Raw genomic sequence first — 25556 nt, forward strand, 5'->3', positions numbered from 1 at the left:
TATTGTTTCTCTTTTCTATGGGGCCCTGAATTGGTCAAGCAGGTGCTGTCCAGTAGTGGTCACCCCCTTTAACTTCACAAACTGTGTACCATATATACCTAGTCCTGCTCCAAACTGAATAGTTGATACATGTCTATCTAGTCTTCAAGTTGAAATGGCTTGTTGGAGCCAGACGCATGGCTCTTAATGAATCAGGAGCATCTGACAAGTGGCGTGCTTTATGCCAAAAATATTAGTATAAGTATAATTTATGTCGTAAGGAACGCCAGAGCTTGTCATGAATTAGATATGCTATGGTGCTACACTCCACCTGCACCCTCGTCACGCCTCGGCTCCACCCATTTTGGCAGAACTGGAGGAAACTGATGTGAAAAAGGCAAAAGACGTGATTTTTGCGCCACTACGGCTGGAGCAAAAAAATAGCAATTTTTTTAAGTGATTTACAGTAGAATTCTGGAAAAATTGCTTTGATGAATCAAGGCCTATGAGAATAAAACAGTCTGGACTTCAGACTGATATATTGCGTCAATCTATCAATGATGTAGATCTTGAAAGTGTTGGGGAACTCAAACTTTTCCAAATCTATCTATTAGAACGTTTTAAACTCCCTTTCCTTGATAATCCCCAATACCATTGATCCCAAGGATAGGAGGGAATGTAAATCTCTACCTTTCCAGCAATTTATCATTAGGTGCTCCTCCCAACAAGAATGTATTGCTTAGACAGGGGAGAACATTCAGGCTCAATGATTCCTGGAATGAAACTTCTCACCTTTTGTACAATAAGGTCCTTCATAGGCAGAGTTGGTGCAGTCGCAGTTGTATCCGTTACGCTTCTCCAAGCACTTTCCGTTATTGTGACATAAGTTTCCATAGCTGCTACAGTGGCCAGGGCATCCTGGACGGATTCCCAGGGTCACCCTGGCCTTTTCTTCCAGATCTAGGATTTGTCCATTTATCTTGAGAGAACGTATACAGCCCACAAAGCCTTTATGCCGGGATGAAGTCCCTCCTGGAGGAAACAAATACCTTATAACACTGGTATTAGCAAAAACGGGGGCATAATGTAGTCCTCTACTCACCTACATACAGCTGAGCACTGGGCAGGACACGGACTCGTCCATCAGATGGACTCTGCACTAGTTTTCTTGGCTGGTTGTCTATGAGGAGACTAACTTCTTTAATAGTCCTCTCAGCTCTGACTTGATGCCACTGACCATCATTTAATGCCGAGATTGATTGCAAAGAGACCTCCAAGGGCCCGTTCCCCACATCGAATGAAAATGTGACCTGGTAGGGAGCTGTAAAGTGGAAACAGTCAATATATTAATCAATACTTATTTTAATTCATTTCCTTACTTTACTATAAGTAGACAGCTGAGAATATAGTGGTTGTCTTAAATTCAGCTCCACTCGTTTCATTACTTACCTGCTTAAAATAACTTTTGGGTTTTTTTTTACATTTATTTCTCAGTTCTTAACATTTAAAAAGCAACATTTTCTGATGAATAATTTATTACGTGTAAATGAGGAAAAAAATCTAAACATTTAACTATAAAGCATTCTCTTTCCTCCCACATAGAACAAGCAAGCAGATAAATTCGCCCGAGACGCCGCCATTTGTTAAATATTCTCTTTATTTTATCATTCCGCTGAGACTGCGAAAGATTATTTACTCCAGTGCTGCAAAATTATTTTTCTTTGTTTTTTTATAGCTTCTCTGCTTGTCTCGATTTGTACTAATGTTGCCGCAATATAACAGATTTGCACTTGAGAATATATGATGACATACGCAAAATATGAACATACACAACATACACACGTGGTCAAATTGTTGGTACCCCTCGTTTAATGAAAGAAAAACCCACAATGGCCACAGAAATAACTTGAATCTGACAAAAGTAATAATAAATTAAAAATCTATGGAAATGAAAAAATGAAAGTCAGATATTGCTTTTCAACCTTGCTTCCACAGAGTTTTTTTAAAAGTTAAACTCATGAAATAGACCTGGACAGAAATGATGGTACCTCTGAAAATAATGTGACAAAAGGGACATGTTAAATCAAGTGGTGTCCACTAATTAGCATCACAGGTGTCTACAATCTTGTAATCAGTCAGTGGGCCTGTATATAGGGCTACAGATACTCACTGTGCTGTTTGGTGACATGGTGTGTACCACACTCAACATGGACCAGAGGAAGCAAAGGAAAGAGGTGTCTCAGGAGATTAGAAAGAAAATTATAGACAAGCATGTTAAGGTAAAGGTTATCAGACCATCTCCAAGCAGCTTGATGTTCTTGTGACTACAGTTGCACATATTATTCAGAAATTTAAGATCCATGGGACTGTAACCAACCTCCCTGGATGTGGCCGCAGGAGGAAAATTGATGACAAATCAAATAGATGGAAAATACTAATGGTAACAAAAGAGCCCAGGATAACTTCTAAAGAGATTAAAGGTGAACTTCAAGCTCAAGGAACATCAGTGTCAGATCGCACCATCCGTCGTTGTTTGATCCAAAGTGGACTTCATGGGAAACGACCAAGGAGAACACCATTGTTGAAAAAAAAATCATAAAAAAGCCAGACTTTTGCCAAACTACATGTTGACAAGCCACAAAGCTTCTGAGAGAATGTTGTATGGACGGATGAGACAAAAATGAAAGTTTTTGGAAACGCACATCAGCTCTATGTTCACAGATGGAAAAATGAAGCATATCAAGAAAAGAACACTGTTCCTACTTTCAATCATGGAGGAGGCTCTGTTATGTTTTGGGCTGCTTTGCTTCATCTGGCACAGGGTGTCTTGAATCTGTGCAGGGTACAATGAAATCTCAAGACTATCAAGGGATTCTAGAGAGAAATGTGATGCCCTGTGTCAGAAAGCTTGGTCTCAGTCGCAGGTCATGGGTCTTGCAACAGGATAATGACCCAAAACACACAGCTAAAAACACCCATGAATGGCTAAGAGGAAAACATTGGACTATTCTGAAGTGGCCTTCTATGAGCCCTGACCTAAATCCTATTGAGCATCTTTGGAAAGAGCTGAAACATGCCGTCTGGAAAAGGCAACCTTCAAACACGAGACAACTGGAGCAGTTTGCTCATGAGTAGTGTTGAGCGATACCTTCCGATATCAGGAAATATCGTATCGGATTGGATCGGACCGATACCCAAAAAGTATCGGATATCGCCGATTCCGATACCGGAAACCAATGCAAGTCAATGGGACACAAATATCGGAATGAAAATAAACCCTTTCTTTCCTTGTAGGTTAATTCTACATGAAGTAAAACGACTAAGAATAATGCAGAATGTATTACGCGAAAAGCCGGCAATTCATCAGCGGCATACACCGGTACCCGACAATTTACAACAGAAAGAATAGAGCTTCACACATAGATTAGATGGATAGAAACATGTCAGTTACATATATATGAAGTACAGTGACAGTGTTGCTTACTGTACTTGTCATTTAGTGTAAAGTATTTATTTAAAAAAATAATTGTGTTTTCATGCACTGTCTCTTTAAAAAAGCCGGCCGGCAATTCAGCAGCGGTACCCGACAATTTATAACAGACAGAATAGAGCTTCACACATAGATTAGATAGATAGAAACATGTCAGTCACATATATATGAAGTACAGTGACAGTGTTGCTTACTGTACTTGTCATTTAGTGTAAAGGATTTATTTAAAAATATAATAGTGTTTTCATGCACCGTCTCTTTAAAAAAGCCGGCCGGCAATTCAGCAGCGGTACCCGACAATTTAGAATAGAGAATCATACATAGATTAGATAGACAGAAACATGTCAGTCACATATATATGAAGTAGAGTGACAGTGTTGATTACTGTACTTGTCATTTAGTGTTAAAATAAAGGATTTATTTTAAAAAAAATTGGCGTGGGGTTCCCCATAATTTTAGTCTCTAGCGGAGGTTAAGCAGATACCTGGGGCAGATGTTTGAAGCCTGGGAAGGGGGTAATACCCATGGAGCTTCCCAGGCTACTAATATCAGCCCCCAGCTGAATACCTAGCCTTTACTAGCTATTAAAATGGGGGACCCCCTCAAAAAAATGACGTGGGGTCCCGCCTAATTTAATAGCTAGCAAAGGCTAGGCAGACAGCTGGGGGCTGATATTAATAGCCCAGGAAGGGTGCCATGAATATTGACCCCCTCCCAGGCTAGAAACACCAGCCGTCAGCCTCCCCAGAAATGGCGCATCCATAGGATGCGCCAATTCTGGCACTTAGCCTCGCTCTTCCCACTGCCCTGTAGCGGTGGCAGTGGGGTAATAGGGTTGGGGTTGATGTCAGCTTATAATGCCAGCTGACATCAAGCCCAGGTTAGTAATGGAGAGGCGTCTATAAGACACCCCCATTACTAACCCCATAGTCAAAGTTAAAAAAAAAAACACAAACACCCAGAATAAAGTCCTTTAATTGAAATAAACACACAATTCTTTATTGTTCTAAATTAAACTCTACATACCATCACGCCCATTCCAGCTGAAGCCAACGATCTACTGCAATAAAAGAAAAATAATAAATCAACCTCATCCTTACCTTTCCATGGTTCCCAGGACAGCTTCAGCTCTGCTACATCGAGATGACAGGCTGGACCGCAGCAGAACGCTGCCATCCAGCCTGTCATCCCGCAGACACTGAGAAGCGCAGGCATGCTTGCGCTCCTCAGTGTCTCTCTGTGACGGCATCCAGATGAGCCGAGTTCATGTCCAATGAACTCGGCTCACCTCATGCACGTCACTGACAGCGTGGGAAAATTCTCACGCTGAAGCGCTGAGTGCAGGAGAATTTTCCCACGCTGTCAGTGACGTGCATGAGGTGAGCCGAGTTCATTGGACATGACCTCGGCTCATCTGGATGCCGTCACAGAGAGACACTGAGGAGCGCAAGCAAGCCTGCGCTTCTCAGTGTCTGCGGGATGACAGGCTGGATGACAGCGTTCTGCTGCGGTCCAGCCTGTCATCTCGATGTAGCAGAGCTGAAGCTGTCCTGGGAACCATGGAAAGGTAAGGATGAGGTTGCTTTATTATTTTTCTTTTATTGCAGGAGATCGTTGGCTTCAGCTGGAATGGGCGTGATGGTAAGTAGAGTTTAATTTAGAACAATAAAGAATTGTGTGTTTATTTCAATTAAAGGACTTTATTCTGGGTGTTGTGTTTTTTTTAAATACTTTACTAGAAATTCATGGTGGTCATGTCTAATATTGGCGTGACCCCATGAATTTCGGGCTTAGGGCCAGCTGATAATGCCAATCTGGCCTTAACCCCTTTATTACCCAGTGAGCCACCGCACCAGGGCCTTGGATGAGTTGGGTACAGCGCCAGAAGATGGCGCTTCTATGAACGCGCCATTTTCCGGGGTGGCTGCGGACTGCAATTTGCAGCGGGTGGGGCCCAGAAAGCTTGGGCCTCCCTGCGCTGCGGATTCCAGCCCCCAGCTGCCTAGTTGTACCTGGCTGGACACAAAAATAGGGCGAAGCCCCACGTTTTTTTTTTTTTTAATTATTTCATGAAATTCATGAAATAATTAAGAAAAAAAGGGCTTCCCTATGTTGTTGTGTCCGGCCAGGTACAAATAGGCAGCTGGTGGTTGGGCGCAGCCCGTTCCTGCCTGCTGTACCTGGCTGGACACAAATATAGGGCAAAGCCCCACATCAATTTTTTTTTAAATATTTCATGAATTTCCTGAAATAATTAAAAAAAAATTGACGTGGGGCTTCGCACTATATTTGTGTCCAGCCAGGTACAGCAGGCAGGAACCGGCTGCGCCCAACCACCAGCTGCCTATTTGTACCTGGCCGGACACAACAATATAGGGAAGCCCTTTTTTTCTTTATTTTTTCATGAATTTCATGAAATAATTAAAAAAAAAATACGTGGGGCTTCTCCCTATTTTTGTGTCTAGCCAGGTACAACTAGGCAGCTGGGGGATGGAATCTGCAGCGCAGGGAGGCCCAAGCTTTCTGCCCCCTCCCCCCCGCGGTGCAAATTGCAGTCCGCAGCCACCCCGGAAAATGGCGCGTTCATAGAAGCTGGATGCTGTACCTGGCTGGCATACAAAAATATGGCAAAGCCCACGTCAAAATTTTTGGGAAAAAATAATTAAAAAATAAATAATAATTTAGGGACTGCATCTTTATTAACTCCTCAAATGTCATTTAGTGTTAAAATAAATGATTTATTTAAAAAAAAATTGGCGTGGGGTCCCCCATAATTTTAGTCTCTAGCGGAGGTTAAGCAGACGGCTGGGGCAGATGTTTGAAGCCTGGGAAGTGGGTAATACCCACGGAGCTTCCCAGACTACTAATATCAGCCCCCAGCTGAATACCTAGCCTTTACTAGCTATTAAAATGGGGGACCCCCCCAAAAAAAATGACGTGGGGTACCCCCTATTTAATAGCTAGCAAAGGCTAGGCAGACAGCTGGAGGCTGATATTAATAGCCCAGGAAGGGTGCCATGAATATTGGCCCCCTCCCAGGCTAGAAACACCAGCCGTCAGCCGCCCCAGAAATGGCGCATCCATAGGATGCGCCAACTCTGGCACTTAGCCTCGCTCTTCCCACTGCCCTGGTGCGGTGGCAGGGGGTAATAGGGTTGGGGCTCATGTCAGCGCCAGCTGCCATGAAGCGCAGGTTAGTAATGATGGGCGTCTATAAGACACCCCCATTACTAACCTACAAAGTGTTAAAAAGAAAAAACACACTACACCCAGAAAAAAATAATTTATTTGAAATAAAACACACCATTTTATTTAATTCTTAGTTTACTAAAAAAAAATAGTTACCTGTCCACGTTCCTGCGCTGATCTCCCATGCACAGCTGTCACATCTGGAGATGTGACAGCTGTCATGGCTGCTGTAAGCTCACACTGCCGGGAACACGTCCGCTCCCGGGAGCGGGAGCCACTGACTGAGGTCACCGGAGTGCATTCAGTCAGCGCAGCTCCGGAGACCTCCTTTACGGCACTGCTGTACCGTGGGAATTTCTCACGATACAGCAGGGCCGTAAAGGAGCTAACCGGAGCAGCGCTGCCTGAACTCCGGCGAACCCGCTTATGCAATGACGGGGCTGCTTTACGGCCCCGTTATTCTAGCGGCGGCAGCGGTTCAGAGCGGTCACATTCTATGTGGCTGCTCTAAACTGGAGATCATCGTGGGACACTCGTGGACTACTATGGAGGGGTTAGGATAAGGTTCTGGTTTATTATTTTATATTTTATTGCAGGAGATCAATGGCTTCGGGGAATTAGGTGTCTAGGTGAGTATAGGTGTAGTTTTTTATTTTTTACATTATTTTAGGTGGCGATCGGCGGGGACAGGTAATGTATGAACTAATTTATTGTAGGCAACCACTGGCCACCAATGACATGTATTTAACATTTATTGGGGACACAGTAGGGCAATTTAAATAGCAGGATCAGGCTGATGGGAACTACTGCTCCCATCGAGCTGATCCTGCTGGCACGAGTGGACGGGGGACAGACATAGGCCGATGGGAGTAGTAGTGTCACATCGGCCTATGTCTGCCTGCACGCACAAACCCGCAGACATCGCACAGACACCGCACACACTCACAGACATCGCACAGACACCGCACACACTCACAGACACCGCGCACACACCGCACAGACACCGCGCACACACCGCACACACCCGCAGACATCGCACAGACACCCCGCACACACTCGCAGACACACGCACAGACACCCCGCACACACTCGCACAGACACCCACACACACCAATCATGACGGCCTGATCGTCTGGGAGGTGAGGCTGACCTGTGCGGCCGTGGGAAAGTTCATGTGAGTTCATGCAATGCAGTCAAGCATGAACTCACATGAACCCTCTGAGGGCACCACGGCTCCTTCAAATGAACAGCTGATCGGCATCACCTGATACCTCAGCTGTTCATTTGAAATAACCGTCGGGAAAGCGCAGCACAGAACGGGAAAGCCGGCGGTGAAGTCTTTTCACTGCCGGCTTCCCCGCCCGGGTCCTTTGCTCCCCGCTCCTTGGTGCTGCGCTCCCCGTCCGGTCCTAACTTACGATCGGGATGGGAGGTGGCGAGGGGAGCGGAGGATCGGGGTGGGAGGCTGCGGGGAAGCAGTATGGGGCTGTGTGATTGTTTAAAAGCCGGCGGCTTTTTACCGCCCGCCGGCTTTTAAACAATCAGGAGAATTCTCCCACGCTGGGATGGCATTCTGATGACAGGCTGGATCTCAGCTGAGCGCTGCCATCCAGCTTGTCATACTTCAGAGACACTGCAGAGCGCAGGCATTATGGGAACTTCCGATTCCGGTATTCGATATTGTAAAAGTATCGGAATTAAGTATCGGAATTCCGATACCGCGAATATCGGCCGATACCCGATATTTCAGTATCGGAATGCTCAACACTACTCATGAGGAGTGGGCAAATAGACCTGTCATGAGGTGCAGAAGTCTCATTGACAGTAACAGGAATCGTTTGATTGCAGTGATTGCCTCAAAAGGTTGTTCAACAAAATATTAAGTTAAGAAGAACCATCATTTCTGTCCAGGCCTATTCCATGAGTTTAATTATTTTAAAAATTCTGTGGAAGCAGGGTTGAAAAGCAATGTCTGACTTTCATTTTGTTCATTTCCATAGATTTTTAATTTATTATTACTTTTGACAGATTCAAGTTATTTCTGTGACCATTGTGGGTTTTTCTTTCATTAAATGATGGGTATGAACAATTTTGGCCACACGTGTATAAGCAAGCGGCGTTCTCTGCTTGGTGACTGCACGTTCTGGGAAGTGTCATAATTACACCAAACTTCATACAGTCATCTATTATAGAAAAATAAAGAAGTGCCCTCTGCAGAAAAAAAAACGTCAGCTTAGGCCATGTTCACACCAGAAAAGTGTTCTATACTGTGCCCTTAGGGTAATGTATTAATAGATGAAAACGGGAATCAGACCATGACATATTTATTTACTTCATTGAGCAAAGAGAGTACAATGCATTAACGTTTGGACTCTGTTTTCATTGCTTTCTGTTGGTGTCTTCTGTGGTGTAGACTACACTTTTGTGTCCTGCAGAAAAAGAATACAGATAGAAAGCAGTTCAAGTAGAGCTCAAAAACTTATTTGTTGGACCACTTTTGTGTAACTCCAGGGCCGGGCCATGATCACTTTCCCTTTGGCTATTGCCCTTTGCTGTGCCCTATGGTGGGTTTTAAAAGTTGCCTGGTGAGCTCTTGCAAAATCATCATCAAAGGTCTTTTAAGGCTGACTTTGACACATATGACTAAGTGTCAAATATCCTTTGTTTTCAATTATCTTATGTCTTGAAGTTTGTCCCACTAGTTCTTTCACCTGGAAATCATCACAGAAAACTCCTGTTTGTTTCTACAATCTGCATTAGCTTCTGAATTAGATCTGCAATTAATCCTTCATCTGCTGTAAGCATAATTAACTCTTCTCTGCAGCTATTCACATTACAAACGCTATAGCAAGTTCTGGACTATCTACACATCTTAAGTTCCTGTGTATGTCTATGTTATACATTCCTGGCTCTGTGTCTTCATGTGTTCCCTGCTCTTCTTGTCTACCTGCTATCCTTGCCCTCTATGTTTCACTTGCCATCCGCAAAGTGCTGCTTGCTGTGCCATCACCTTCAGTCCGTGTTGTACAACCTAAAGAAAAACTTAGAGAATCCACCTCACCAGGCTAGCCCTGAAGTAAATGGATATGCCAGGGGATACATCTGAACCCCATTTATCAGTATAAAAATGTCATAACAGAGTACTTAACTTATAGCACTTTTGTAGCTTGAACGTGGCCTTAGCTGTTGAGGTGTCTGCCAACAAGTAAGAACCAAAAGAATTGTAAATGCAGCTCTGGAGTACTGTACACAACTACAGTATATTATATTGATAAAATACTCATATGAAAGGGTAAGCCACCATTTAGAAGCAAGGGCAATCAACACTGATGACATGTGTAGTTCCTTCTGTTGCACCCCTTCCCTCCATATGGTGTACTGTCATAGTGTAGAGAAAACCATGCAATAAATTGTCCAATGATTTACCAAATAATATTTTCATATTTTACCTACAGAACACTACAATACTTTACAGAACTGTGTGTAGCAATAGTAATAGTGGTGCATTGCAAATCCTTCTAACAGGCCTCCAATATTAATCAGTGTAAGGAACAAGGTTCTGGCTGTGGATGCTGGATAGGGGGAGAAGGCGCGAAGCTGTGACAACTGTGACTATCTCGCCTCTAATCCATGGAGTAATAAGAGATTAAATGTTAACACCAAAGCAGATGTCTTACTTCGTCTTCAGCAGCTTTGCAAAAACTGAATCTATGTTCTATTCTTAAATGTGTGAAAAAATAAATATCTTGAATTTATTTCTCATGGTGGCGGGTCATCCACAGATCCAGCAGGTGGTTCTGATAATATATGTAATCCAATTTAGTGGCCATCACAGGTCACCCCACAGAGCCATAGTCATCTACTTCCATTCAGTCCTACCAGGGTGATGTATGCAGTAAGGCAGAGCAGGGTCAAACTGGTGGGAATGTAATGCTCTAGAGACCCCGCTGCATGTAGGCAAAGGAGGGGTATAAAAAGAGCAGGAGGGCACCCAAGGGAGGGACCAAGAAATGCAAATGAGGGCTGCACTGTCATCTTTCAGGGTTGAGGATGTCATTTTTATAACCTGTGACACCATCTTTAAGAATTTTTAAGATATTTCTCACTGCTTGTGCTATTCTTACATACACTCATTAAACATGGTCAGTGTCAGTGCCAATTCTTCTCATTGTTAATAAGATGAGAAAACTCCATTAATTGGGGAAAATTGCAAAGTGATCATTAAATCAAGCAAATTTGCAATTTACCCCTTATTAAAAATTGCCAGCGTTCTCAAGAATGGAGGAATTTTTAATTGTCTATTTATTGGTCGTTGTGTAGGTTATTGGCCACCTATGCAGTCTCAGAGATGGCCAGATTTCTAGGACAAGAAGTGAGCACTTGTTCTATGCTTTTGAGATGGCAGGTGCAGCTCTGAAGCTATCTGGATTGTTGCATTGGTCCCTATGCTTGTCTCATGTTGTGTAGACAAAGCTGCCCCTGCTAGCAGTCTGGGAGAGCGCTCAGTTTGGACGAGTGGCAAGACCATGCAGCTGGTCCAAAATGTCAATCTTCAGGAGTACACTACTCCAAGGAAAGCAGAAATCTTGGAGGCAGAGGAGCATTACGCTCCTGAAGAAAGAATATGATAAGTAAAGAATATGATACAACACAGTTTAAGTTTTTTTACAATTGTATCAAAACTAGACCGTCCACTTGGACTATACTTGGTGCCTTCGAAGGTTGGTGCGAATGGTGGAAAAAACACAACGTCAACTATTCAAAGACCTGAAGGCGAACCTGGAACAGTCTGGGGTCATGGTTTCAACAAGTACCATACGCCACACATTAAACCAAGCCAATCTTTATGGGCGAAGGCCAAGGAAGAAACCATTGCAAAAGAAAAGACATAAAAAGGAATGACTGATCTTTACCAAAGAGTACTTTGACAAACGACAATCCTTCTGGGAAAATGTTCTGTGGACAGAGGAAACAAAAATATAGCTTTTTGGCAATGCAAAGCAACAGTTTGTTTACAGACTGCACAATGAAGCTAATAAGGAAAAGAACACCCTACCTATAGGTAAGCATGGTGGAGGATCTATAATGCTGTTGTGTAAATTGCTGCAACTGGTATTGAAGGCCTTGACCATATCACAGGAAACATGAAATCAGAGAATTATCAAGATAATTTAGAGCGAAATGTCCACTGTAAGAAAACTTGGTTTGAGTCGAAGATCATGGGTCATCCAGCAAGACAATGACCCAAAGCACACATCCAAAAGTACACAAGAATGGTTGAAAAAAAAATGGACTGTTTTAAAATGACCAGCAATGAGTCCTAACCTCAATCCCATTGAAAATCTTTGGGGTGAGCTGAAATCTGCTATTGGGAAAAAGAACCCAGCAAACATTCAAGAGCTTGAACAAACTGCAAAGGAAGAGTGGGAGACAATTCCAGCTGAGAAGTGCAAGAAGCTTATAGATGACTACAAGAAACGTTTGGAGGCTGTCAGCAATGCCAAAGGGTGTGCAACCAAGTATTAATTAGGGATGCTTTTATTGCTGCACATGCTGTTTATTCTATTTCTTCTTTGAAATTGCAACATGGAAGTCGAAAAACAATGTTTTATTTTTGTACTACTTTAGACCACTTATTAAAAAATCCTGAGGGTGTATAACTTTAGTACATTTCTATTTATTTCTGAAGATATTGTACAGTCTATGAAAAAAATGAAGGGGTTAATCAGCCAAGACAGAGTTGGGTTTTTTGTGAGTGGTTGTAAGAGATGGGCGGGACAGCCACTCACCATATCTCCACCTCAAGGGTGTGGTTGGGAAAGTTAAATGTCCAGCTACTGAGTTTTTTTCTCTGTTGTGTGTTTGGAGACAAGGGAGTCTCCAGTCGGGTGGCCAAGTGTGAGCTAAAGTGTGTTATTTTCTACAAGGCCGAAGCCACAGTGGAAAGGACTTTCTAAGGGCTGTTGATTTCTACTTATGCCAAGGTGGGCCATTTTGTGTTACTATTTTGTTTTCTGGTTTATGAAGTAATAAGCCAGCCACAGACTTTAACCCCAAGTGTTCCTGTGTCTACCTCTAAGCGCAGCTGAGTGAGTCGCATTACCACAACATATTCAGAATTACTCTCTGTCTGTTGCAATCTATTATCTGTGGCTCCTCCATTGAGCTACAGCCAATTTCTATGTCATTAGTGATATATTTTAGAAATACAGTAGGAATTTTATCCTAATCTGATGGAGCAGACACATCTTTATAGAAGATGTCTCGTGCATGCATTGCAATCATTTTGACTTTTTACATCTGTTCTGAGACTGGTTTCCTCCTGGGCAGATTATAAGTAAAGCGAACTGTCTGGCAAAAGCCTTGAGGCGATAAAATAATCTTCATCTTACGCATCAAACAGCATTCGACTAATGAGGAGCTACACATATTGAGGAGATCTTAAAGTTTTTCTTCGTTACTTACAAGTTTGGCATGATGGAAATTTTTAGAGGCAATTAAATGTCTCACATACAACTGTTTATTTAATTTACAATTTTATGTCCATAGAAATTAAAATGTGACAGAATTTGTCTTTGATGTGCAATTACTATTATATCAAACCTCATTAGCAGTAGATCAGCTTTCACAAAGTGTATGATTGGTTTAATTTGTTTAAAGACCTCAGGGCCTGTTTTATGGCGTCCAGTACAACTGCTTTTGTAGTAATCAGCTGTATTTCTATACATAAAATACTAAATACAGATTAAGTAGTAAATGTGTCTACTCTGGGTGATCTGCAGAATACAACGTCCAAACTGTCTACTCAGGGGCATAACCAGTGTCGGACTGGGGTGCCAAGGGTCCACCAGTAACTCCAGGGCCCCACTTTTCAGCTACATGCAAATGTGACGTTATCCTCAATCATAAATTTATATAACAATGAACTGGGTAGATTGTTAAATGAATAAGATGCCGCATCAAGTGCTGCTCATATAGGAGGGTGGTGGCCCACCGGAGGATTCTCCTGTGAGCCAGTCCAGTCGGGGCATAAATAGGAGTTAATAATGTGGGCGTCTTATAGACACCTATCCATTATTAACCCCTGGGCTTGAGGTCAGCGACCATAAAACGGTTGACATCAACCCCAAACCTATTACCCCACTTGCCACTACACCAGGGCAAGTGGAAATAGCAAGGCAAAGTGCAGGAATTGGCACATCTAACAGATGAGTCATTTCTCTGGCGGCTGCGGGCTGGTATTTTTAGGCTGGAGAGGGACAATATCCATGTCCCCTTCCAAGTCTGAGAATACCAGCCCCCAGCTGTCTGCTTTAGCTTGGCTGGTTGACAATGACCCTACGCCTTTCTTTTTTTTTATTATTATTTATTTAAATAATTTAAAAAAGCCACTTGGGACCCCCCTAATTTTGATAACCAGCCATGATACAGCTGACAGCTGGGGGCTGCAGTGGTTATCAAAAATAGAAGAGACATCACATAATTTTTTTATTCATTTATTTATTGCACAGGCTTCGGCTGATGAATACTCTCATCAGGCTTGCATGTACTCACTGCTATCAGCGAGAGCATGCGCAGGATGATGATAGTAGTACCCTCATCAGTCTATGCCTGTGACTGGCAGCAACCTTTTTACTGCCTGTCACAGCTGCTGGCTCACATGCGGTCATCTGATAGTGTGGGAACCGCAGCGCTCTGATGGCGGTAATGATCTAACTGCCGATCAGAGCCCGTGTTTCCCACGCTGTCACGCAGATGACAGCGTGTAAAACCACAGATGTTTGGGTCCCCCATTCATCTGAATGGGGTCAGAGTTCGGGTTCGAGTTCAGGTACCTTTCTGGTACTCAAACCAAACTTTTTTTTAGATGTTCGGCTGGACCCGGTGGGGTTTTACCGCATGTCACAGCCCAGCATCCACCAAGTGTAGTGAAACCCTGCCCACAGCTCATCAATCAGGAAGGTGCCTGTGAATGGGTCAAGCCTCCATAAATCCGGAACTTGACGTGACATCAGATTATGTCAGAGGAGCCTGCAGCCAGGGTCATGTGATGCCTAGTGAGTGGTCAGCGATAGCGTCGCTCACAGGCACAATTGGCAGCAGTATGTATTTACAAAAAGACTTGTTTACAAGGTTTAAATCTATGGGGGCAGTATACTATGTAGTGGACAACCTCTTTATTTTGTGTGTGCTGTAACCAGAAATGTACTCCAGTCTGGAGTTTTTCATGAATTTCCCCGATGGGTGTAGCCATGTCCCATCCTGGCCATGTTACGCCTACTAACATATTGATGGATCTGGCCGGGACCGGCATGAAAACACCAAAAGTCATAAATATTGTAACTTAGTATGTTGTTGTACGCCAGAAATTTAGCATCAATACCTTAATGAATCATCCGATAGAGTTAAATAACTACACACAGGACCTCTGTAGACCACGCACAGAGTATGTTTAAAGGGGTTGTCCGCTACTTTATATCCCCCCCATGTATCCCCACGGTACCCCTAAGACTTCTTGTAAATACCTTATGTTGCAGATAATGCCTGTGAGCGGCCAGTGATAGCATCACGTGACCCCCGGCTGCAGCCGGCTCTGACATCCGCTGATGTCACGTCAAGTGCTGGCAGCAGCCGGGGGTCTCTGTCTTCCTAGTTCCACGGTGGATGCCAGGCAGCAGGCGGGGTTACCCCCCGCGTGACACCCGGCATCCATCGCGCACTCTGCCTCTCCCCATTCATTGGATGCTGCGTGTGACATGGGGGGTAACCCCGCACACAACCCAGCAGCCACCGCGGGGACCGCAGCGCTGAATCATGCCTCACTTGTCGTGATGTGATGCCTGTCAGCGGCCACCGATAGCTCCGCTCATAGGCATTATCAGTAACAGAAGGTATTTACAATAAGTCTTAGTGGCCCCGGGGAGATACAATACTAATGTCCATTTTTTGTGACCCCACACATTAATATCATTCAACTTTTGCGCTTCAATACAGGTTAAGCAGATTAAATAGCAAAAATCAGCTGACAGATTCCTTTCAAGTGTTGCACAATAACTTATTAACATCCTATAAACTGTCCTGTATCAAAAGCCTTTAAGGCTATGTTCATACGTTGCTTTTCTGCTGCATTTTTTTTTGGGCAGGCAACACCTGATCTCTTGGCAGTAAAGATGCAGCTTCAAAAAATCAAGTTTTGCTACATATTTGATGCGTTTCTTTGCTGCGTTTTTATTCTCTTGTGCATGCTGATAAAGTTTAGTTTTCCCCCAAAGAAAGATGATGCAACTTCCTTAGGTTTTTGAAAACTCAGCAAAACTTGACTTTGCTGGTACTGTAAAACATAGCTTAAAATTCGCATTAAAAAATGTAGCAAAAACGTAACGTGTGAACATAGCCATGGGGTCAGGAAACACTAGCACGAACCATTTCTGCATATGTGTTGCTCTAATTTCATGTGGACCACCCTACTGACTAGTTTCCAGTCCCGAATGTGAAACATGACTCAGGTCACAATATATTCTCTTCTATGGATTATGATGTCTCTATAGAATTAACATTAGATTTTAACAATAAGGAAAAAAATGCATGTTCCTAGTGTAATAACATCTCTTGCCTCTTGTAAATAAAGACACATTTTTCACGTATCACTCGGGTATTTGCTATACAATGTAAGCAATAGACACATAACTTTCAAGAACTTACAGATTAACTCAATTCTTATGAGGTCTTTAATGCCAAGGCTTTCCAAGAAGACTCCAGATGAGCTTGTGGTTTTGAAGAAAAATGAAATATCAATGCTGAAGTCCGAATGGAAAGTTGGAAAATAGAGATAAGCGTTCCCGGAAGTGAAAGACGCAGAATTCCAAAAGCTTCCTGGAAAAAAAAATTGAACTTGGTTAATTTTTCATAATACTGTAACTGTACGGAATATACGGAAAATACAAAAAAAAAATACATACTATCACCGTAACAGCGCAGAGATCCAACTTTCCAGGCGGCTTCAGAGCCCGATCTGTTTGTGTCAGTGATTACAATCTGTGAGACGGGTAAGTGTTCTTTAAAGGTAATAAATCCAATGTCACTTGTCCTATATGATGTTATAGAAGGAGGAAAAGAAGGAAGAAAGAAAAATAAGAACAGAAGAAGTGTCACGATTCCTCCACTCAGTGTGTCCTGGACGCAGTGAGTGACAGTTTTGCTGCCCTATGGAATCAGGGTCGTGCTGAGCTGTCAGTTTGGTGAGTAACAGCTCAGTCATTCAATCTAGTGCAGGGTCATGCTGAGCTGTCCGTATTTTGATAGACAGTTCAGCTGTTCAATCTAAGACTGGGAGGTGATGCGCTTCCTTCAGGTGTTCCCTGTTCTAAGGGAATACCCAGCTATTTAGCTAAGCTTTAGTTTCAGCTCAGTGGTGTGTTTTCTCTGTGCTCTGAACTCTGACATTCTGATCTTTGTTGCCGGACCTTAGATTTACCATATGAATACCAGTTTGTATTACCCCTTTTTGCCTTGATGCACTCTGACCTTGGAATTCTGACCTCGGACCATTACCTAACTACACCTTTGTCTCTTCCCCTTTGTTTACGACGTACCCTCCTGGCTCTTGATCTTGGAATTCTTGACTTCGCTAACTCACGGCTTGTCCATGAGAAGTGAATTAACTTCACAGGAAGGAAAAATTAGACAGATTGGGGAAAGATAAGGAGGAAAAAAAACAAGGAAAAAGATAAAATGATACTGGAAAAGAAAAAGGTAAAAAAAAGATTGAGAAGTGGAAAAGCAAGTAGGAAAAGGGAAGATAGAAAAGGAAAGTGGAGAGGGGGAAGGGAGCAAAAACAAGGAAGGTGAAAGGGAAATTTGAAAAAAGTAAAAAATAGGATAGGGAAAAGAAGAGAGTAAGGATGGAAAAGAAAGAAACAAATGTTACAAAAAAATAGAGAAAAGGAAGGGTAGGAAAAGTTGAAGGTGAAGAGGAAAAAGAAAGAAGGAGAAAAGTGAAGCCAATAGACAGAGGAATGGGAAATGAAAAGGGATAGAAAAAGGAAAGGTTAGGAAAGAAAAGCAAAAAGAAATGGCAAGTGGGTAAAATAGATAAAAACTTAAAGATAAAGAGGAAATTGAAGATAAAGGTGGGGCAGCTGCTTGCAGAGGTCAAACTCCCCACAATGCTCATGGTTACCTGGTTTACATAGTTATTAAGGGAATAGGTGGACTGCAATACCAAGATGGGTTATCAAACTTGTTACTCAGTTTGAAAAATACAGACCAAGGGGTGATCTAGTTAGAATGTACAAATATATGAGGGGACAGCACAGAGATCTTTCTAATTATCTTTTTACTCCTATGCTGGAAATGATGACAAGTGGTCATCCTCTACATCTAAAGAATAGAAGGTTTAATCATAATCACAGACAGCGATTCCTTACTGTAAGAGCAGTGAGACTTTGGATTCTTTACTGTAAGAGCAGTGAGACTATGGATTCTTTACTGTAAGAGCAGTGAGACAATGGATTCTTTACTGTAAGAGCAGTGAAACTATGGATTCCTTACTGTAAGAGCAGTGAGACTATGGATTCCTTACTTTAAGAGCAGTGAGACTATGGATTCTTTACTGTAAGAGCAGTGAGACTATGGATTCCTTACTTTAAGAGCAGAGAGACTATGGATTCTTTACTGTAAGTGCAGTTAGACTATGGATTCTTTATTGTAAGAGCAGTGAGACTATGGATTCCGTACTGTAAGAGCAGTGAGACTATGGATTCTTTACTGTAAGAGCAGTGAGACTATGGATTCTTTACTGTAAGAGCAGTGAGACTATGGATTCCTTACTGTAAGAGCAGTGAGACTATGGATTCTTTACTGTAAGTGAAGTGAGACTATGGATTCTTTATTGTAAGTGCAGTGAGACTATGGATTCTTTACTGTAAGAGCAGTGAGACTATGGATTCTTTACTGTAAGAGCAGTGAGACTATGGATTCTTTACTGTAAGAGCAGTGAGACTATGGATTCCTTACTGTAAGAGCAGTGAGACTATGGATTCTTTACTGTAAGTGCAGTGAGACTATGGATTCTTTATTGTAAGTGCAGTGAGACTATGGATTCTTTACTGTAAGAGCAGTGAGACTATGGATTCCTTACTGTAAGAGCAGTGAGACTTGGAACTCTCTGCCACATGATGTTGTAATGAGTGATTCACTACTAAAATTCAAGAAGGGCCTGGATGCCTTTCTTGAAAATTATAGTATCTCAGGTTATGGGTACTAGATTCTGTGATTTGATGCTGATCCAGGGCAATTGAAAAAAGCCTGTGAGGGGCTGAAACGTCTTGTTGTAGTTTTCCTACATGTGGAATAAATGAACTGATCGAATACACGTGAGTGCGGGGATTTCTTCATTTTACTTGTAATCTCTCCACGTGCACCACTATTACTAACGAGGACTATGGAGTGCCGACTAATTCTTTGTATTTGATCCAGGGAACTAGTCTGATTACTTTATGTGGGGTCAGGAAGGTATACCTAAATTTCATAAAATTATTGTAAGGTGTTTTCTCAGGTTAATTTTACAAGACTGCGTTGTTCCTCTCCTCTAGGCTTCCTGGTTTTGAGGGTGGTGCTCTCCTAAAGGTTGACAGTTCTGACCAGGTGCATGGTCACACCACTGGACTAAACTCTGAGGGCACTGAGGCTGGTTGAATCTAGCGATCCCGTCAGCTTCAGACCACCACGAGCAGGATCTAAAGCACAGAGGTTAAGAGCGGTGAAGTGCTTGATTTCTTTCATTGGCCACTATGACACTGCAGGGAGGTCAGTAATATAGGTAATTTCACCCATTTAAGAACTTGACACAACCCCTTTAAATATGTATCAGAGCTAGATTTGTCATTCAGCATATCTCCTGGTGATACCATACCATGTTATAGGCATACTGGTCTACCTACAGTGTTCCCGCTTTCGGCAGCAATGGTGTCCTCCATAGCCTACACACAGTTTTAGTTCTTACCTCCCTTTTATATATACGGCTTCATCAGCTGAATATGATATTGATAATACCAAAGGATTCACAAGAGGCTTTGTTGCAAATGTACAGACAAAATAATGAATTCCCAAGAAGAGATGCAGAAAAGTCACATCCGATGTGAAGCTTTGCCAAGTAATAACTGAGACATGAGACAGTCTGGAAGAGACACCTCTGACTCTCTCAGTGCTTGATGTGTCTCCTTATTATTTATTTTCTTCATCTTTTTCTCCTGTTCCATATTTATCATGTTCAAGGATCGGAGAGAACGGAGATCTTGTCTTATGGTAAATGCAGCTGTGATGATGATGAATAAAACAACATGAAAACTTTATTTCTGCCTCTTCAAGGTTTATTCATAGAAATCATCATGAAGCAGAATTAAAAGAAATTCCTATGTAAAGAGCGGTTCCATCAATTTACTATAATAGACAGTATTCTTCCACGGACAGCTGTGATGAGGCTTGGATACATTGGGACAACTGCAGTATGAAAGTTTAGTTTTGCAAACATTTACCAAACAGAAGAATATTTTCCCCCATGGAGGACTTCTCTCATAGCATTGAAAAATAGATGGTAAGCCATCAAATACATCTGGCGATTGAAGTATAAAGGGACTTTATTAGAAGGTTTTTCTACGTAATCTAAGAGCAGCACTAGTCTGAGAGCCTGATTCCAGAGATGTGTCACTTACTGGGCTGCTTGTTGTAGTTTCAATAAAATCAGTGTTTTACCAGCAGTAGATTTCCAGTAGCTGCTTTTACAAGTAGGTGACAACTGTGCACCATAGGTGGCATATGTCTGGTGTGAAGCGGGCTCTGCTCCTGAGCCTGCTTCATACATCAGGGTGCGTAAGGTGGTTACACTAAACATATAGCTCATCTTAGAACAATATCCCCTACAACTGGCTTTGCTTTGCTTACTTTGATACAGATTTTAGAACTGGCAGATTCCCTTTAAACGAATCTAGGACAGAATTTCTAAAAACTAAAAGGTAATGTCATAGTTCCATCGTTTTTAAGGTTGAAGGTAGACATAAGTCCATCAAGTTAAACCTATAACCTAATAAGCTGATCCAGAGAAAGGTAAAAAACCCATGAGGCTGACGCTAATAGCTCCATATTAGGGGGAAAATTCCTTCCCGACTTTACATACAGCATCAGACCAGTTCCCTGGATCAGCGACCCATCACAGAATCTGGTACTCATTACCTTTAATTGACATTTTTCAAGAAAGGCATCCAGGCCTCTTTGAACGATTATAGTGAATCCACCATTACAACATCACTTGATTATGATTAAACCTTCTTTCCTCTAGACATAGAGGATGCCCCCTTGTCCAGGCCTAGCAGGGCAAGGCGTAAAAAGATCATTAGAAAGCTCTCTGTACTCTCCCTTCATTGATTTGTACATTGTAGTAAGATCGCCCCAAGCCTTCGTTTTCGCAAACTAAATAACCCCAATAGCAATAATAATGAGACAGAAGATACATGAATAAGTAATTATTGACTCTCAGTTAATGACACTCTATAAGGAAATCCTAAATGTAAAAGACTTTAAACACACCCATCCTGATTCATCAATACTGGCAATTTTCTCACCCGCCTTGATGAGGGGGCTTGCAGGAGTCAGACATTAAAGGAGCACTCCTTTTCCCATCGATATTTTTATCCTCTTAATATATTGCAGTCATCATATTATATAGCACTGTGCACTTACAATTGCTCATTTCCCTTTCTACCCAGCAAATTCTTCTCTTTTTTTCTGCTCTATGTAGAAACAGGAAGTCTCTTGTCCCTGCAGAAATCATTCCCCTCTTCACCTCCTGACCCAGCTGCTCCTCCTCACCCTGCCAGGGACTTTTGCAATGACTCATGACTCATGCAGAGAACTTTGACCTCCTGTTTCTACATATAGCTTAGATGGATTCAGCTAGTCAGTTTTTAATCACGTGATGTCATAGACCTAACGGAAAAAAGAAGAATTAACAGGGTAGAAAGGCAAAATGAGCAATTGTATGTACACAGTGCTGTATAATATGATGATCGCAATATATTAAGAGGATAACATTTTGATTTGAGCACTTCTTTAAAATATCTGTATGAGCTTGGCCAACTGACAGTCCCACCCCTGTGTACCATATCTAGCCAATCCCATTTCTGTGCAGTGATATAGGGGGCTTCAGTCTTACCAGTCGTTCCTGTCGGCGTCACAGTTGCAGTAATATCTCATATCAATGCAGTTCTCCTCTAAGGCACAGGTGCACTGCCCCGGTAAAGAACCTCCCCAGTCCGTGTGCCTCTCATTACCTCTTCCAATCCACCAGGTGAAGGGGGCACCATCTGCAAACACCCATCACACAGCAATATCACTGAATACATGTTCGTCATTTAATGAGATATTTCAACACACTTTAATTTCACACTTTTTTTTTCACGGAATGTGTTTAAGGTTTTTCTGTTAAATGTACTTTTTTTTACCATTTTCATATTGTTTTTTTTTTTTTTCTCCAATTTTCCATATAATTATATTTAAAACATTCTAATTTCTAACATCTTGCAATTTTCAAATAAGTCTTTTAGGAATTATACTAGACTCATACTTCCTGTTCTGTACAAAAGACTGTTCATCAGTCTCGTTATCATCACAGACAGGATAACAAAGACAGGTAACAATTCTATATAAAATAGATAACACACAACCCACCATTCACAATGGGTGGTTACATTTCATCTCTATCCCCCTCACTCTACAAGGACTCTTGCCCGGATCAGAGTATGGGGAAAAAGTCCTGTGGGGGAAGTCAATAAGTCAGGGCAAATCTATAACTGGAGGAGATTTCTACTATAATCTATGCCACTTTCTGGTGTTAATTGTAGTGATTTAATGGGGTTTTAACTCAAGCTGCCTCTTCCATTAAGCTTGATCCTTTTAAAATAATAAAGTTCAAAACTTTGCAGCTTTTATATGCATAAAAAAATAGATAAACTAACTCTATAGTATATTACAAAGTTTCAGAACTTTGCTTTATTTACAGAAACGCATGCCATATTGTAAGGATCGTATACTTTCTGATGGTGCTAGTAAAGTGTATATAGCATCAGTAACTGTGACATTGTTCATAAAGACTCCGTCAGTAAGAAAACTTACAAGACTGAGAAAATCAGATAGAAAAACTGAAAAAAGGAGTCTTTAGGTATCAGAAGAGCCCAGGGCTGATGATGGGTGCAGGATAATCAGTAACGACTGCTGATGAATTCTCACAACAATACAAATAACAAATGTGTGTTGTTCATCAGGACATTGTGAAATTGAAGAGGGGAATTTACATATTCATTGGGATAATGGTGGCATTAGTCACACATTATAAATGAGGCCACATCATCTTGTTACTTGCTTGATTAATTGCTGCAAAACAATTCATTTCACCGTTATCAGAAACAGTTTGTCAGGTAATATTACATATACTGTGTAATATGAAGAGCTCAAAAGAGATCAGAATATAACTATGTGCTGTAATAAAAGATGTGTACTAGTGTGTGTATATATATATCTATATATATATCTATATATCTATATATCTATATATATATATATATATATATATATATATATATATTGTAAGGCAGCGCTAGTCATCATACTGGGGGATACTCACTGCACCGGGTAAATTAAGCACACGTGCAATGTCCTTCCGGTATTTTCTCAATACTGCAGTTTATTATGTTATCATAAACAGCTGTTCACACACATGATGTCCATCTTAGTTTGTCACCGGCATGTTTACACACTTAACATCCGGGAGTCTCTCAAATAGCAGACAGGCCCAATTGGCCCAGGACACAGCCTTCAGCAAGGTAATACTATAGCAATGTCCATAACACAGTCCATGTAACAAAGTGTATTACCTTTGCCGGGTTTAGTTGCTGCAGTCCCTTTAATCCGCCACCACTGTGGCTTTGTGGCTTCCCAGGTAGGGGTCTCTAGCCGTCGTCCCGTCTAAGGCTACTGGAATGTTTCACTCACACACATCCAGTCTGCGCCTTTCCGAACTCTTCACCAAGCCTCTGCCTTCCAAGGCCACTGGCATCCACTCACAGGATCCAGTCTCAGCCTTTCAAGCACCAGGCTTCACTCAGCCTCACTAGGCAGAACGGTGTCCCACACACATGGGGAACAGGCCTCATGTCTCTCACACCGAACACACCTGTCTCCAATTACCGGGGTTTATATATCCTGTGCACACATACACCCATACTGACAGGACCTTGATGATGTCACAGTCATGTGATCAGTCAGCTGTGCGTATAGGTCCTGTGTGCTGTCCCAGTCATGTGTACAGACCCTTACTGTGCATCCAGGACCTGTGTGATGTCACAGTCATGTGACCAGTCAGTTAAAGGGGAAGGTACATGGTCAGGTAAAACACATCCTGGACCATTTACAGTAATGCTAGCAAGCTGCTGCATTACAATATATATATATATATATATATATATATATATATATATTTATATATATATATACAGTACAGACCAAAAGTTTGGACACACCTTCTCATTTAAAGATTTGTCTGTATTTTCATGACTTTGAAAATTGTACATTCACACTGAAGGCATCAAAACTATGAATTAACACATGTGGAATTATATACTTAACAAAAAAGTGTGAAACAACTGAAAATATGTCTTATATTCCAGGTTCTTCAAAGTAGCCACCTTTTGCTTTGATGACTGCTTTGCACACTCTTGGCATTCTCTTGATGAGCTTCAAGAGGTAGTCACCGGAAATGGTTTTCACTTCACAGGTGTGCCCTGTCAGGTTTCATAAGTGGGATTTCTTGCCTTATAAATGGGGTTGGGACCATCAGTTGTGTTGTGCAGAAGTCAGGTGGATACACAGCTGATAGTCCTACTGAATAGACTGTTAGAATTTGTATTATGGCAAGAAAAAAGCAGCTAAGTAAAGAAAAACGAGTGGCCATCATTACTTTAAGAAATGAAGGTCAGTCAGTCCGAAAAATTAGGCAAACTTTGAATGTGTCCCCAAGTGCAGTTGCAAAAACCATCAAGCGCTACAACGAAACTGGATCACATGGGGACCGCCCCAGGAAAGGAAGACCAAGAGTCACCTCTGCTTCTGAGGATAAGTTTATCCGAGACACCAGCCTCAGAAATTGCAGTTTAACAGCAGCTCTGATTAGAGACCAGGTCAATGCCACACAGAGTTCTAGCAGCAGACACATCTCTACAACAACTGTTAAGAGGAGACTTTATGCAGCAGGCCTTCATGGTAAAATAGCTGCTAGGAAACCACTGCTAAGGACAGGCAACAAGCAGAAGAGACTTGTTTGGGCTAAAGAACACAAGGAATGGACATTAGACCAGTGGAAATCTGTGCTTTAGTCTGATGAGTCCAAATTGAGATCTTTGGTTCCAACCACCATGTCTTTGTGCGACGCAGAAAAGGTGAACGGATGGACTCTACATGCCTGGTTCCCACTGTGAAGCATGTAGGAGGAGGTGTGATGGTGTGGGGGTGCATTGCTAGTGACACTGTTGGGGATTTATTCAAAATTGAAGGCATACTGAACCAGCATGGCTACCACAGCATCTTGCAGCGGCATGCTATTCCATCCGGTTTGCGTTTAGTTGGACCATCATTTATTTTTCAACAGGACAATGACCCCAAACACACCTCCAGGCTGTGTAAGGGTTATTTGACCAAGAAGGAGAGTGATGGGGTGCTACGCCAGATGACCTGGCCTCCACAGTCACCAGACCTGAACCCAATTGAGATGGTTTGGGGTGAGCTGGACCGCAGAGTGAAGGCAAAAGGGCCAACAAGTGCTAAGCATCTCTGGGAACTCCTTCAAGATTGT

General features: G+C 42.1%; 1 protein-coding gene across 2 annotated transcripts in view; it reads right to left on the reverse strand.

Annotated features, from left to right (window-relative positions):
- Positions 1–25556, reverse strand: part of LOC141153876 (contactin-associated protein-like 5) — a 536901-nt gene that overhangs the window by 80237 nt on the left and 431108 nt on the right. For both annotated transcript variants that reach the window (XM_073639117.1, XM_073639118.1), the window contains 5 exons: positions 21867–22017; positions 16618–16745; positions 16361–16531; positions 1082–1300; positions 772–1011 (listed from right to left, as the gene is read on the reverse strand). In XM_073639117.1, the coding sequence (XP_073495218.1) occupies positions 772–1011; positions 1082–1300; positions 16361–16531; positions 16618–16745; positions 21867–22017 (909 nt within the window). The remainder of the gene's footprint in view (positions 1–771; positions 1012–1081; positions 1301–16360; positions 16532–16617; positions 16746–21866; positions 22018–25556) is intronic.

Source organism: Phyllobates terribilis, unplaced genomic scaffold, assembly GCF_046119375.1.
Source record: "Phyllobates terribilis strain yellow unplaced genomic scaffold, ASM4611937v1 Scaffold_7__3_contigs__length_470593459, whole genome shotgun sequence".
NCBI classification, from domain to species: domain Eukaryota; kingdom Metazoa; phylum Chordata; class Amphibia; order Anura; family Dendrobatidae; genus Phyllobates; species Phyllobates terribilis.